General features: G+C 33.2%; 1 protein-coding gene across 1 annotated transcript; it reads right to left on the bottom strand.

Moving 5' to 3' along the window:
- Positions 1-12394: 12394 nt before the first annotated feature.
- Positions 12395-15873, bottom strand: LOC145009227 (vacuolar-sorting protein BRO1-like). Its single transcript, XM_078967920.1, has 8 exons — positions 15034-15873; positions 13901-14854; positions 13713-13802; positions 13549-13617; positions 13305-13445; positions 13188-13236; positions 12995-13098; positions 12395-12909 (listed from the first exon to the last, which is right to left on the bottom strand). Exons 1-8 carry the CDS (start codon positions 15706-15708, stop codon positions 12601-12603), a joined length of 2391 nt encoding a protein of 796 aa, XP_078824046.1. The 5' UTR covers positions 15709-15873; the 3' UTR covers positions 12395-12600.
- Positions 15874-16384: the final 511 nt, after the last annotated feature.

Here is a 16384-nt window from a genome sequence, read left to right as displayed (position 1 = left end):
AAGCATTAGGGTTTGTATGAGCACATAGGATGTTCTTATGACCAAAACCCATCAATGGTATCAGAGCCTAGACTGGTTTCTATTGTATTGATGCATTATATGATTGAAAAATTCGTTTTTTGTGTTTCTGGGGGCTGGACTCACCGAGTCCATAGCTGAACTCGCCGATTCCATGCTTGACTCGACGAGTCAACTCGTCAGATGGAGAAAACTTCGGGATTTCTTGCTGATTTTACTTAAGGATAGTTTCCTTATCATATTAGATCAATATAAATCCGATTTTATGATATATTTGACTATATTCTTGATCTAATTGAAGATATTTATCAATTAATAAAATATTTGTTTCCTTATGTGATAATTGATTAATTATTTTGATTAAATTGGTAAATGTTTTGCAAGAAATCATTAAATAAATCAAATATGAATAATTATGTTATTAAATGTTAATTCAAATTATTTGTTATTTGATCCTTGTTGTTATGAAAAGTTTCATATTTTCCCCTTTAGGTTTTATAGTTTAAATTTGAACCCAAAGGTTTTGTTATTTTGAAATTTAAATAGTTGAAACCCTAATGTTTTGAAATGTTTCAAAACTTGCCCTCAAGTTTTGGAATTTAAATTTTGATTAAAAGTTTAATTTTGATATATATTTAAATTCTAACCCCTAATGTTTTTGAAATGTTTCAAAACTTGCCCTCAAGTTTTGAAATTTAAAAGTTGATTAAAAGTTTAATTAGGAATGTTAAATTCTAAAACCCTAGTAATGTTTTGAAAAGTTCAATTCACACCCTTATGGTTTTATTAATTAATTAAGGTGTATAATTAAAAGTGGTTTAATAAATCCATAAAAGTTTTGGTTTGCAATTTAATTAAATTAAAAGTATAATTATTAAATTTGACCACCTAGTATTTTAATAGTGTAAAATACACCCTATACTATATATATAACATTAAAAGTCTAACATTATATATATGTATGAGTAAAAGTCAGTCTTACCATTAGTAGGCCTCATTCACGAAGCTGGTCTATGAGGGGTGTTTAAGGAAATTGCCTATAAAATGGCGATTGAATGGGTATCCACTCTTACCCACCGCACTCTTGACTAGTGGAGGGTCGTTAGCCGAACGGGTAGGATAGGACGAAACCTTCCATTATAATTATAATGAAATACAAAGTAACTAAATGTTTTTCAAATTCCCAATCTTAGTTACTTAGGCAAAAGTGAATTGATGCAATTCCATGAAATTACACTTTCTGCCCTTGCGAAGACGTTAGTGGAGCATGTGTGGTTTACCGGCACACTAAATGGTTCTAAGAAAAGGTAGCAAAGGGTGACTCAATGTTTGTCATAGTTCGGTGGAGCGTGTTTGGTTTACCGACACATCGAATAGGTGACTGTAACATGTGAGGGCACCATGTAAGTTTGCATGGTTATTCACACCCGCTTTGTGATCCTCGGCATCCCAATCACAAACAAGAGGGGCATATCGAGATTTAAACATGCCATCGAAATGTTCAATGAATCTCAAAGGATCTAGGAGTTTTCATAGATTTAAAACTTAAATTTCTTTTTTTTTTTCATGGTGGAAATTAGTGAATCGTCATTTACTTACCTTCAAATATTCTGCAACTAGATTACGACATCCCTTTTCTAGGTTGTAGCGTATTGTGTTGGGTCCTAGCCTTAGTATCTCATTTGGGTGATTTACTAAGGACTCAATCGATCAACTAACTTGAATTCGTTTTCTCCTGTTTTGTATATGTCAAAGTTCGACAACTATGGTCTTCCCAAATCCCGTGGAACAAACATTCCACATGAAGATGGCATTCCACGATTCGATCGAGGAACAAGATAGCATGCTTCACTTCCTCCACCTCCTCCAATTGTTCTCCCTAACCCACAAGATCGAAGAATTGAAAGGTTCAACATCACTAAAGCCCTATTGGAAATGAAACATGAAGATGGTAAACCCGTCTGTGCCCACGTTCTAGGAATGAAATCACACATTGATAGGTTGATAATGTTGGGTGTGTTATTCCCGAATAAGTTGGCTGTAAATTGGGTTTGCAGTCACTTCCTAAATCATATAATGAGTTCAAAAGAAAGTATTATATGATGGATCATGACGACAACCTCATTGACCTAACTTACATGCTCATTGCTGCTGAATCAGAAATGATTTGACAAAGCAATGGAGCGTATTTGTTGGGAAAGTCAACCGACCATGCTTCTGAGGACGTTCTAAGAGAAGCGACCTATGTTTGTTACCAAGAGAAAGGGCGTTGGATAGAAGTCTGCCCCAAGAGCCTGAAAATTCCAAAGATGGGAGAGTCAAAGAGTATGACTGCGCTTCAGGTAAAATCCACTATCTAACTTCGTTAAGTTCCTATTCATTGATTCAAAATACATGATGTGGTAAGATTGCATTTGAATGTGTTTGTAGGATCGGTGAAAAGAAAGGAAGCTTGGTGAAAGAACAAGATGAATCTAATCACAAGAAATGGATCTTGATCGCATGGACTTGAAGATTAGATTTTGAGCTTAGATAGTTATGATAGAGTTGTTAGAAATTTTCTTTTTGAAATACATAGTTTTCAATGGATTTTGCATTGTAAGGACAAATGTTTTCCACTGCTTTTATAAATAAAATAAATTTTGGTTTGACTTATTTATTTATTTGTTTACTTCCTTGTAATGAAATCGTTATGGAAATTGATGTTTGAATATTTCTACAACAAATGGATATGATTCTTATTTATGGTGTTTATGGAAAAAGTCGAGAATTTACCAAATAGGGAGAGTTTCTCATCGCCCAAGTTTTAATTGGACAGAAATTTGGAATCACGCAACTTGGTTGCATGATGAATGAGAAATTTCATATTTGGAAATTAGACTAATTCGTTGACAAAGTGTCAAGTGAAGGACTAGGAGATCGAGTACACAAAGTTGTGTGATGGTCAAAGTCCACCATAATAGTAACAAGACATTCATCATGATCTACTAAAAGTTTAGTAAATATGATTATACTTATATGATTAAATATAATTCGGAATTGATTAAAAAGGTTTAAATCAATAGCAAAACAATAAGAAGAATCAAGTAGGCGGAAAGATAAAAGTTTCTCCATTCTAAGAAGAAGGGAGAATAGTTTTTATGCTTTATGATAGGTCTTAATGATTAAGAACCATATCTTAATTGATCCTCTAAGTGAGTCTTAGCACAATTTTATGTCTAAGAAGAGGAATCAAGAATTGAAGAAATGGTTAAATCAAAAGGTCAATCGTACTTCGTTCCAATAACAAGTCTTAAAGTTAAGATTGTGACGTCGAGTGAAAAAGTATTAATAAGGTTTATAACATTCATCAAATGTGGAAAGTTGTGATGTCTTGGATAAAACAAATACCAACTAGGACCAATTTATGAAGTGTTTTGATATAAGCTACACTAACTCTTGAATAATTGTTTGTCAAGAAATGGTTATTGACAAGAGAATCTTATATGTCAAGGATTCAGTGGAAGTCTTAATGGTCTTGAAAGGTTTCAAGAACAAATCAAATAAACCTTATCATTCATCACTAGCACACGAGTTAAGGTTTACAACCTATCGTGTTGATGTTATTTCGTTTATGTGCTATTCCAATTGAGTTAATTATGCATGTGAGTTCTATGAGTTCTCATTTTGAACGCATAAAAGGCAAGGCACCTTAATCAATGAAAGGTACATTGATAGGAAAGGGTGAGCTGCTTAACTACTTGGAAGACATGGTGGGCAGCTGTGCCACCATAAGGCAAGAAATCAAGATTAAGAAAGTTTGATCCATATGAGTTTGAATTTGTCGTAAACTTTGGTTTTGACAAATTCACATGGATAGGAACAAATACACCGTTTAAATCTAAGTGTCATAAGATTTACTCCTTCATGAAAATGATTGTGAGGAAATGCTTTCACTAATAAATATTTTAAGAAGATAATGATTGTAAAATTGCTTTCTCGAATTCAATTATGGTTACGGTATCTCTTCCATGATTTGAGTTGTGAGGTTTGGCAATAAGTCTTAATTGTTTAGACACACATATGAACTATCTAAGGCAAAGGTGTATAAGTTCAAGAAGCTTTGATAAAAGATTATCAAAGCACTAAGTATTAGAAACATGGACTTAAGAAATTCAATAGGTATTGTTTTTCTGAAAGTTAAGATGTTTATGAATACATGTCGAAGCTAGTGGGAGCATAAGTGTTATGTTTTATAATAATCATCATGATAGTGGGAGCATAAATGTTATGATTGTATGATTATTAAGGAAAGTATTGCAAGTTGGCAATATTAATTATAGAAAACAAGAGTCATTCTTTGCAAAGTTGTAAGGATGGAATAGTTGTTTTGCTATAATTAAGGGAGAAAATATTATGCTTCAGTTTAAATCTAAAGGCTTAGGTTGTGGAATGTTAATAAATCTAGTCAAAAGTAAATAGTGTGTTCTTAAAATTTCGATTATGATTACGGCATTCCTCTTCACAATTCGAATTTTGAGAACATAGCAAATAAAACATTATGGCAAAAGATTGATAAAGTATCAAATCTTTAAGTAAGACATTTTGCATCGTGTCCCATACGCTTTGGGTACAGGATCGATTGCAAATGCTATAATATTTGACCATTCTAAAATTTTCCAAATGTTTAGTGCATTTAGAGGGGAAAAGGACTAGAATCGGTTTTTGACCAAAATAATTAAACAACTATCAAAGGACAATCCAAAGTTCGACGAGGATTGGTTACCTGTGAGTAGTTGGAAGCATGGTATTGGATGGACCATATCGACATTATTATGAATAGATAAGATTCTATTAAGAATAAGTTGTCATATGGAAAATATGATATTGGGAATTGAATATTGAAAATCTATGTCTAGATTAGAAACTTTTATGCAAAAGGATGTTCAAAGGAATGTACTTTGAGTGAGAGACATCATATATAAGGAATTGTCTTGTAACAATCTCCGATAGAAGATTTTGTAATATCATTGACAATAGTCTTTGTGACTTTGGTGCAGTGACATTACGAAAGAATCATTACATAAAATGTTAGAATCTAGTATATTCTATAAGTAACAAGAATTTGATATTCTTACACTTAAGAAAATGGATTTGGAGTTGTAAAATGAGAATGATTGGAAATGTGTTCAATTTGATTTATTTCACAAAGTAAGAACCATAGGTAAACATTGTGTGCATGCTAGGACCATGGGACAAGTGTAATAATTCAAGTAAAAAGTTGATTACCCGAAACGACAAATAATGAGTAATCAATATGGTGATAAATAAAACGTGTTTTATTTATGCTCAAAGGGTTGAGGCCATATGGGATTAGTATTATTCTTGTGTTTCACTTTGCATGTTTTGACTTCCAAAATAATTGAGTTTATTAAGAATAATCGAATTATTCGAATGGGCCACAGTCGTTCATATGTTGGAAGTAGATATGAATGAAGACTGTCGTGAATTGGTGTGTGGATTGTCTAAAAGAGTATTAGACATAAGCAAATGTTTGTTGCAACGTTCATGAGTGCTTGTGAATATGAATTTGAGCATTGGATTAAACCCACACTCACTTGGATCACTCCATGAATTGTATCACGAGTGATTGGTGAGATGATAACATCTTATATTCTTGAAACTGAGATGTGTGAGTTGTATCTTGCTAATCGGTTGCACATTGATAATATGAAAACGCACTAGTAACTTGGTGTTATAAAACATATTGTTGTGTGTGATTCGGTGAGTGAGTGCAAGCAAGCATTATATCAAAGTTTATCCGTTCCTTTTATCCAAATAAGGATAAAAGCGATATCTTTGGTCCCCTCGATGATTTTGTGATGACAAACGTAAATGCTCGGCCGGGCTAGGGCTAATTTGATTTGTTCAATTAGTCAGTCGTCATAAATCGGGAATTGAGAAATAGTACAAAGAGAATGATTTGAAATCATGTCTCATACGATATCTAGAATGGAGGAATATATGATCCCTTATCTAAAGGACACGCGTATCTGATAGGATCAGAGTTGACAGCGGCTTTGGAAAGCTACGATTGTAGATCAGGATCTGAAGTCATACGCATAATAGTTATTAGACTTATCCAAGTGGGAGACTGTTGGATTAGTGTCTAAGTCCATAACTATTTTGGTATGTACTTGACCCAATGGTGCATGGTCCTTTTGGGTTGCCTTCACCAAAGGAACTTGATAGGATGAATTATGGAGAGAAATGATTAAATATGATTTATTAATATATTATGAGAATAATATATTAAAGGAGAAATCATATTTTTTTAATTAATATTAGTCAAGAATTAATTAGTAATTAGTTTTGTGACTAAAAGAGATTAATTAAACTTAAGGGACTGGAATTGTAATTATAAGATAATTGCAATTTGGGCTATGGTTCATCTTAAATTAAGGAGTGGACGAATTCTATGGGGAAGCCCATAAGGAAATCGTCCAAGTCCTTAATTAAAGGAGTCTATGGGTTGCTTAGGGCTTAAGCATCCAAATTAGGGTTTCCTTGTTAGATAACCCTAATAGCCTCACTATATAAAGACCCCTTATGACCCAAAAACGTGGAGAAGACTTCTTCTAGGGTTAGAACACGTTTTGGGCAGCCTCCTTCCTCTCTCATCTTCATCCTCTTGCTTTTGGTGTTTGTGAACCATTAGAGGAGTGACATTTGTGACTCTAAGCTTTCTAAAGTCAATACAAGGAGGAATTGGATTGTTATTGCTACATAACAATCAAGGTAATATCTTAAACCTAATTATATGTTAATATCGATTTCCATATGTTAGAATTAGGATTTATAGTCTTGGATAACTTGCATGTACAATAGAGAAACCTAGATCCAAGCATTAGGGTTTGTATGAGCACATAGGATATTCTTATGACCAAAACCCATCACAAAAGAATTGGCTTTACCATACACAAAGGCTTAGTGGCGCAACTTGGTGCCTGTTTTCCTTCTCATTCGTTGTACGATGATAACTAAGATTTATTAATCTACAATATAAGCTACAAGAGACAAATTGGAGTTTGTCAAAAGGGTTATTGTACCAATCTTTCTCATTTAGCGTGTAATGTTAGTTTTAAAAGTACGTTGCTATAATAGTAAAACTTAGATCATAGGGTGCATGTACACTTAGGAAGATTTTTGATTGCTTCTGTTGCCTTATTTTAGTGTATAGTTGCATAGAAAACCCATCATTTAAACCATTAAGTCAAGAACTTGCCACTAAAGACATAAAATTCTTATCTTACCCTCTATGGCCTAAGTGCACAATCTATTGTCTTTCTTCTCTTGAACCCACTTATCTCATCTCATAAATGTGACTTAGACTTATCTCGGCTAATTTCATGGAGCTACATCTTTACAATTCTTGAAATTTATCTAAATGAAAAAATTACCCTTTTGGGCAAAAAACTCTCTCAAAGTAAATTCCTTTCTAAATTTCGGGTTCTTACACATCCTCAGAAAGATCAACGTACAAAAACATATTATTTGCATCTAGCCGAAATGATTCATATTTATTCTTTATGACTCAGTTAGTACTAAATATGAAATTTACCATTTAAAACCATTCATAACTAGAGTTAGGTCACAAGAAAAGATGTTAAATGGTTCCTCACTTTAGCACAATATCACATAAAACGTGTACCTAACCAGAAAATTAAAACTAAAGGGTTAGTTTATTTCATGTGCATTTAATGAGTGAACAATATGAATATTTCATAATATCTTAACTCTCTCACCTACTCCTTATCAAATTGTTTCTCCACTCAGAAGTGTGATGGGCTGTTGGTGATTTTATTATCATCAAGTCTTTTAGTATAATCAATTCATTTTTATATATATTGCAAGCTTGAAAGGTGTAGAGTCTAGGCTCGCATAAGTTAATTTGATCTTGAGAACATAGGGTTTGGGGCAACGATTTTGGTGGGATTCCAAGGGAAAAAGCCACTTGCACTGCTCTCTTACTGGTCGAAAAAGAAAGTAGAGTCAAGGGGTGTCTCCTTCGAGACGTGTAGGATAGTTTCCCGACATCGATTCAACTTTCCTTATAATCTTCTGCAAATTCTATCTAGTGAAAACATTTAACAAAGCAAACATTTTGTGGTTATATATTCGATTTTGCATAAAATTGACATATTTGTTTTTTGGATTATCATAAATCTAATTTTATGACCCAAACTTATAAGATCGAAATTATAGATTTAGGAAAATATGTATTCACGGTCCTTGAATTAGAAAAGTTTCGTTTTGATGTTAATTAACCAATTTATAACAAGACTTGCCCGTTTATGATATTGATCATATTCCTCCTTAAATGAATTTGATTCTCTTATCAATGTTATCTAGGTCAGACACAAAACACCTACTTTCTATATTTAAATTTGTGTAATTAACAACTTTATCAACTCCAAATCTTCTATAACCACTAGTCCCTACTGCAACATGATTCATATGGTCTACTAAAGATTAATGTATGACACAATTAGATAACTATGGCTGATGTAGCATAAACATATACTAGCCCTTCATATAACCCGATTTACAACCAAGTCACACTTCATGACGCAAAGTCGCATGCGATAATGTGTTGTTTAACCGGACACAACGTCCACCGACTAGCCATGTCTAATAACAAGTTACATGACACGATTCAAACTAGAAACCACATCTGGTAAAACAAATCATTTAATTACTTTTTAACAATAAACTTTATTGGGTTAATTCTAGTAAATATAACAAAAGATGTAGAGTAAATTACACGAATAGTTCCTATGGTTTGGGGTAATTTGCACACTTAGTCCCTAACTTAATTTTTTAACTCGGAAAGTCTCCACTGTTTGTTTTTGTTACACGTTTGGTCCCTACTGTTTGTTTTTGTTACGTTTTTGGTCCTTATCTTACCTAAAAGACGATTATTTAAATAGGGAAAAATGGTGGGGTATGTAAGATAAGGTGAGGGGTGGAGGTGGGGGTGTGTTTATTAAAATAAATTAAGAGATCAATGGCAAAATAGTCTTTTTAGGTAAGATACGGACCAAGCACGTAACAAAAACAAATTGTAGCGACCTTCTGAGTTAAAAAAATAAGCTAGGAACCAAACATGTAAATTATCCTAAACCATAGAGACCATTTGTGTAATTTACTCAAAGATGTATTTGCATTCCCATAGTATACGCTCATCAAGAACATGTCTATTAGTAAAATAGTAAATTAAAAACACAATCCACCATCTCAAACATAAACTATTCAGTAATTATCAACTCTTAAATGCCAATTACAACCATACACTCTATGTGCAAATACTTTAATTAATCTATATATATATATATATATATATATATATATATATATATATATATATATATATATATATCTTAATCTAAGTTAATGACAACTTGATATTGGCCAAACTCTTCAGATTCATTGGTTTGATTTGATTATTACCTCCATTCCAAAGGGACTCGGACATGAGCTTATAAGTATGTTCTGAAGGATGAAAATAATCCCAAAAAAAGAAGTCATCAGGATTTGAACGTTTATCATAACCTTTGGTCCCACATTGCAATATTCCGTTCAGAGGCCCGCCCCCACAACACGCCTTATATACATTGGCAAAACCTATTCAAAATCACAAGAAAATGCATAAGTATTACATAAGTAAGATCACAACTTTCATTCTAAAATGAACATATATAATCAAAGATAACATGTTATAGAAAAAGTATACCATATGATCTAGGGTTAGCACGTATATCTTGTGTAATGTTATACACTAGTCCATAAACACTAGTTGCATCACAATACTTTCTACGTATATTGTTTACCATATCTTCCAATCCCCTATTATAGTCTTTCACAACGTTGTTTATCTTATCTAAGCATTGGTTAATATGTGCATCTGGTAGAAGAACTTTAGCAGGAATACACCCCATGGGGCCTACTGAGAAAATGCCGATCCTTCGAGCTCCAACCTCATAGATTTTGTCAAGGAAGTGGGAAACTTCTTTCAACATGTTGTCTACATATGCTTTTGAACTTATTGTGTGAGGTGACATGAAATAATTAAAAATGTCATTAGAACCTGATTCGAGGAAGAATAGAGAGTTTGAAATTAAGGTTTTGGATAAGCGTTTTTCATCAATTAGGGTTTTGAGTTGTTGTAACTGTACTTGGATTGGTGTTACCCCCGTCCATCAAACATGGTTTAAATCAAATGAGAGAAGAAAAGATGTGTTCAAGTAATATACAATTTGATGCATTTGACTATTATGAATGACAATTAAACTCCTCTAATTATAAGTTTCTATTGTTAAAGTTGTATATTGATAACTTTTTTTTTTCAAAAAGTTGAAATTTTATTGAGTGCTTTTTAATCCTAATTTATTTTTATTCTTTAGAGGTCAATATTTGGAATTGCCAATCTTAATTGTGATCCATTTTGTAATCCTCTTTTATGAATAATTGAGTTCTTCATGGGATTCCGTTGCCAAAAAATAAATTCGGTATATATTTATCATATAAACCATAATTTATAAATTAACACTTAAAGTTTAATAATATAATATAAAATCGCAGTACGGTATTGGATGATTAAATACATACGTAATTACCAAGAAATCATTTTTTTTACTTTCTTCAAATTTCTATGTGGTCATACAAACTTGAAAATCATCAACAAAAAAGGTTAATAACACCCATATTGCCCACGTTAATTGTTTATATATGCATTTATGCAAATAATACCGATTAAAATCATTATCTTACATAATTAAGCTTTTTCTTATAATTATCAAACTTCTTTTACCAAATAAAAAATTGCAAGAAAAACAATTCCATTTTTTTTTCGAATAACACTTAAATAACCAAAAATTATAGATCAATATAGGGTAAATGACACAAAAAACACTTTTTTTACACAAAAATTCGATTTTGACATCGTGTTTTTTTTGTGTCAATTTTGACACTGTGTTTTGTAACTTGTTACACTTCTGACCACTTGACTGGTTAATCAGGTTGCATGCTGACGTGGCATGATTACATGTCAGTTTTGATGACGTGGTATGCTGACATAATATGCTAACGTGTCGAAATTGAATTTTTTTCTCACAAAAAACACTAAGTTTAATTTTTTCTTTCAACTTGGACACTATGTTTTTTTGTTCCAAATCGAACATCATTTTTTCCAATTTTGTTCGTTGACAATTTTCTATTTCAAAACATATAAATATTTTTTTAATACATTTAAACTATATAAATATGTTTTTTTTTTCATTTAAAAACCATAGTTTTGTATAAACACATTTTTTTACACTCAAACCATATTTTTATGTATAAATATGTATTAGTTATATAAAAATTGTATTTTATATTAAATATGCAACTTTAAAATGTGTTTGGAGGTTTGGAGGCGTGTAGTCGATCAAAACTCGGATATCAAATTTGCAACCCATCAAATTTTTACACTTATTAGAAGCTTATGGTTAGTTTGATTATCACGATATAACTAATGCTTTGAATGTAAGAAAAAAAAAACATCTTGTATCTAAATAAAAAGTGGTTTTAAAAAAAAAAAAAAAAATTTACACTCAAACTTAATTTCTAAATATCTTATTTACCCTTCATAAAATTTCTAAATATCATCTTTACCCTTCATAAAATTTCAAAATATCATATATATATATATATATATATATATATATATATATATATATATATATATATATATATATATATATATATATATATATATATATATATATATATATATATATATATATATATCCTTTTTAAACATCAAAATATCATATATATCATTATTAAATATCAAAATATCGTATATGTATTTTTTAAACATCAAAATATCAATGGTAATATTTAAAATATCCTTCGTCTACAACCTGATAATAATCAACAACAACAAAAACTAAACAATCAAAATATATACATTCCATAGAGAGGGTTATAGATGAATCTTTTTGTTTATCAAGAGGGTAACATTCCAATAATTTAAAAATTCACATTTCATTATCATAGACACAAGGATAATATGGTTAAAGTTTTAACTATTATAATAATTCTAAGGTATAAAGAATGATTATAAAATACTAAAAACATTATTGAAAATTTTTTTGGCAAATATGATATTTTGAAGGTTCATAAAAGGTAAATATGATATTGAGAATTAAACTGGGCAAATATGATATTTTAAAGTTTAAGAGGGGCATATATGAAATTCTTCCAACTAGAAAGTTTGTATCAACTAAAATTATAGTTTACTGGGATTATGATTTTACCTAAATGTTAAAAGTTGTGACCTTGAGAGTAAAGCAAGTTAGAGACAACTTTCGGTAAGAAATTCCATTAACTACCAAAACACTATGTCTATCACATGTAATGTAACCGACAAGTTCACAAATCATGAACACCTACCCACCTCAATTACCATACAAATCAAATAAAGTCCAAGTCCACACATTTACATTTATTTATTATACACACCAAAACCAAAAATAAAAGAATCTCAATCGTATACACATATCATTGTTTATAGTAACCACCCCCAGGGTAAGGTTGTTGACCCTGTCCACTATTGTATGGCCCATGCCAACCTGGGGGTCCACCTGGACCCGGTTGTTGGGTTGGTTGAGGGGGGTAAAGATACCCCCCACCAACACCACCACCACCGCCGCCGCTGCCGCCTGGTTGTGGTGGTGGTTGGTGGTAGTAAGGTGGTTGAACACCGAGACCGGATATTTGTCTTTGGACATCTTCCACCATTTCACGACACTGCATGCTTCGCGTCATAGCAAAGTCACTTGCTTGTTGTTTTATGTTGCTGATTGCTTCCTGCATGTACAATAATTATAATATGAAATTAGATATTTTTAATGATTAAATATATTAATTATTATTAAAAGGTTTTTGTTATCACCTGAAGAGTAACATAAAACTTCAGTCCTTCATTGATATTCTCTTTGATTTCTCTATACTTGGCTATAGCACCTTCAATCTGTTTATAACACTTCTCACAAGAAGCTGCACACCAAATGTATATGTAAAATAAACAAACAGACTGTTTTAAATATAAAATATAAAATATTTTATAAAGTGGGAGTGGGACCTACCCCTGTAGTCCTCAACGTTGAAGGTGCTTGCAAACTGGCTGTTTTGTGCCTATATATTGAAGACAAGTAATTAGATTTTTTTTTTTTTTTTTTTGAAAAAGAAATGAGAAAGAAGACCTGAATATGAAGCAATAACTGCTCTTGAGCCTGTAGATTTTTTGATATTTCTTCACATATATTATCATATTTTGTTATCTCTTTTCTAAAAAGATCCTCGTATGAACCAGTAGATGTCATCAATTTTGGGAGTATATCATCCTAAACCCAATAGACACACAAATGCAAATAAAACCATTATTAAAATATCCACTTTAAAAAAATGTATAAAGCAAAGTCATTTTATCATTAATAAATTAAATACCTTCGTCTTCATATCTTTAAGCATGTCCTCTAGACCTGCCCTTTGTGCACCCAATGCCTCTAATTGCCTCTACAAAAATCACCACAATATATTTTAAATTAAAAAAAAAAAAAAACAATTAACAACTTTATATCATAAATATAAATGATTCCTTTTTATGTTACCAAGCTCTGCTTCAGGGCCCCTACTACAGCATCTTCATTGGCATCCAAAGACATTATTGGTCTACCCAAACTTGGAAGGGCAGATTCTATCTGGAAAAAAAATAATGATGATGAATTGATGATTTCTAATTGCTTGACTTAAAGGATATAAAAAGTCAACAATTTAGTCAAAGTTCAAGAAAGCATACAGGACGAGTATCTAGAATAGCCATGAGTGCCATGTGTTGCCTCATAGATCGATCAATTTTTCCATCACTATCTGCAGCTTGCTTCAGATTTGCAGCAAATCCATTTAATCGATCTTGTAAATTCTTAGTCAAAGTATTTGACTGAGGTCTAGTCCATCGTGCCCCAAATTGGCTTCTAAATTGTCCATCTTCTGTTGCTTCTTTCTCAAGTAACTCCTCGGTTTGAACAACCAATTCATGGTTTACTCTTCTTAGATCATGAAGCTGTTGAAGCTCACCTTGTAAGCCAGCTGGACCTCCGCTAACTTGCACCGCTTCCACATCTTCCCATAAAGCTGATGGCAACACAGAGTGCCCTTCTAATGCAAGAATCGAATCAGGTAAACTCATCTCTTTGAGGTGGACTCTAGCAAGCTCACTCCCTTGTTGCAGTTTCTCAGCTTGAGTTCTGATGACATCATCCACCATTTCAGTGTATCTAGAAAGTGCTTTGGCACTGTTGTCAGGTACAAGAGTTGAAAACATCTTTACTTTACTTGCATCCAATACATCGTTCATGTTCATTGATTTGACCAATGAGAATGCAGGAAGAGGGGGGAGAGAGTTAACTGGAGGTACTCTTAAAAGATAGACTCTGTCGTTCTCTTTCATTGCCCTGTCTAAATTGATGTTAAGTTTGGTTTCTAGCTTGTTGATTGAATCGAGGATTTGTTGTGAAGTACCCCTTGGATATGACTTCTTGGCTTCGGATAATGCAGTGATGCCACTGTTGATTCGTGCAATTTCTTCACCGATTTCTTCTTTTTCATGAAGCTCTAGGCTATACCTGTAACAAGCTTCTGCATAGAACAAAGTTGCCTTTAGCTGAATGTGAGAGATCCATGTCTTGTCGAAGTGTTGATTGAGTGGTGTGACATTTAGTGCAGCTACTGCTTCCTCATAGTAGAGACCCGCCTATATTTATGTAAACTGTTCTATAAGAGTGTAACCAAATGCAAGTACTCTTTTCTTTGAGTTTGTGGATCAAGAACTGCTTATAATAACTTTTGATGCAACAACAAGCAATGCAGAAGGATTAAGGCGCTTATATGGGACTTATAGAAGCTATTAACAGCAAGAAAACCAACACTGACCTGTCTTGAAATCTTGGCACAAACCCCAGGAGTGCTTCCTTTAGCAATTGTGTTCTCAAATACACATTCCTGCGCTTGAGCAAGCATCAACCTCTCCAACATCCCCGCACACTCCATTGAAACATCCACAGTAGTTGAATTCCCAATTGAAGCCTTTGTTGACGCATTATCCCTCAAGTAAGCAAACGCACCCGCGGCTGCAATAAACGAGTGCGACGCTTGTCGTCTGCCTTCCACCGTGGAACGATCACAAGCCAATCCGATCTGACTGTGCACCGCGCCCAAATTAAACAAAATCGCGGCCTTCTCCAGGTGAACATTCTTTTGTGACGCCTTGTTCCTGTTCTTAAACGCATCATACCACGTGAAGGTCACAGAGTTCACGTGATCCTTGTCAGGAGAGATTGGAAACCTCGATTCAACAGTGGTTAGGGCTTTGATGTAGTTCTGGAGGAGGTCGCGACGGGTAGAGAGGGAATCGGCGGCAGAGAAGCGTTCAATGTTGTTCCGCGTCTCCTTTAGGGTTTCGAGGTCGTCTTCTAGGTTCTGAGCCTCGCGTTCGGAGTAATTGAAGACTATGTAGTTGCGGAGAGGGCGGTAGAGATCGACCCCGACGGTTTTCTTCTCGGGGATTGCGAGCATGATGTTCGTCGCCGACGACGATGGAGCAGCCATATCTCAATGAATCAGTCGATGATGGTGACTAGCAAGTCAATGATTTTCATACAGATTATTGCGCTTCAACCAGCGTCGTGATTGATCTTGCTTTCTGCGATCAGAGAATAAACGACGATCTTCGATCATTCCAACTTCCATGTCAGATAGATGAGAATTAAGACGGGCCGATACTAAAAAATATAAAAAATAAAAAGCCCATTACAAGTGTAATTAAGATTCTAAATGAGTCGTTTTGTTTGTTCCCAAAATTTTTAAAATGAATAAAAACAATTGTCACCAAATTGTATCTTTTTACATACTTATTAGTTGGCAGAAAATTAAATTTGAATTAATTTCAAATTCTGTTGGCAGAAAATAAAATTGTAATACATATAAAATTACAGATTTTTTTATTTGTTTTACTTAATTTAATTTGTTTTCAAACTTATATATAATATTATATAAACTATAAAAACAATAAATTTTTATTTTATTAATTAAGCATTTATGTCGGTGGAGGCAGAGGTGGTAGGTGGTGGTGGTGGGTGGTGATGGTAGTAGTGATGGCGATGGCGGCGGTGGTGGTTGTGGTGGTAGGTGGTGGCGGTAGCGGTAACGGTAGTAGGTGAAGGGGCGGTTTTACCTAGGTGTCTGGTGTGCCAACGGCAACACCTAGTTTCCACGTACGCGGTGG

The sequence above is a fragment of the Lactuca saligna genome, chromosome 8, assembly GCF_052625555.1.
Source record: "Lactuca saligna cultivar CGN05327 chromosome 8, ASM5262555v1, whole genome shotgun sequence".
Lineage (NCBI taxonomy): Eukaryota > Viridiplantae > Streptophyta > Magnoliopsida > Asterales > Asteraceae > Lactuca > Lactuca saligna.
This window is presented reverse-complemented; position numbering and strand designations above follow the sequence as displayed.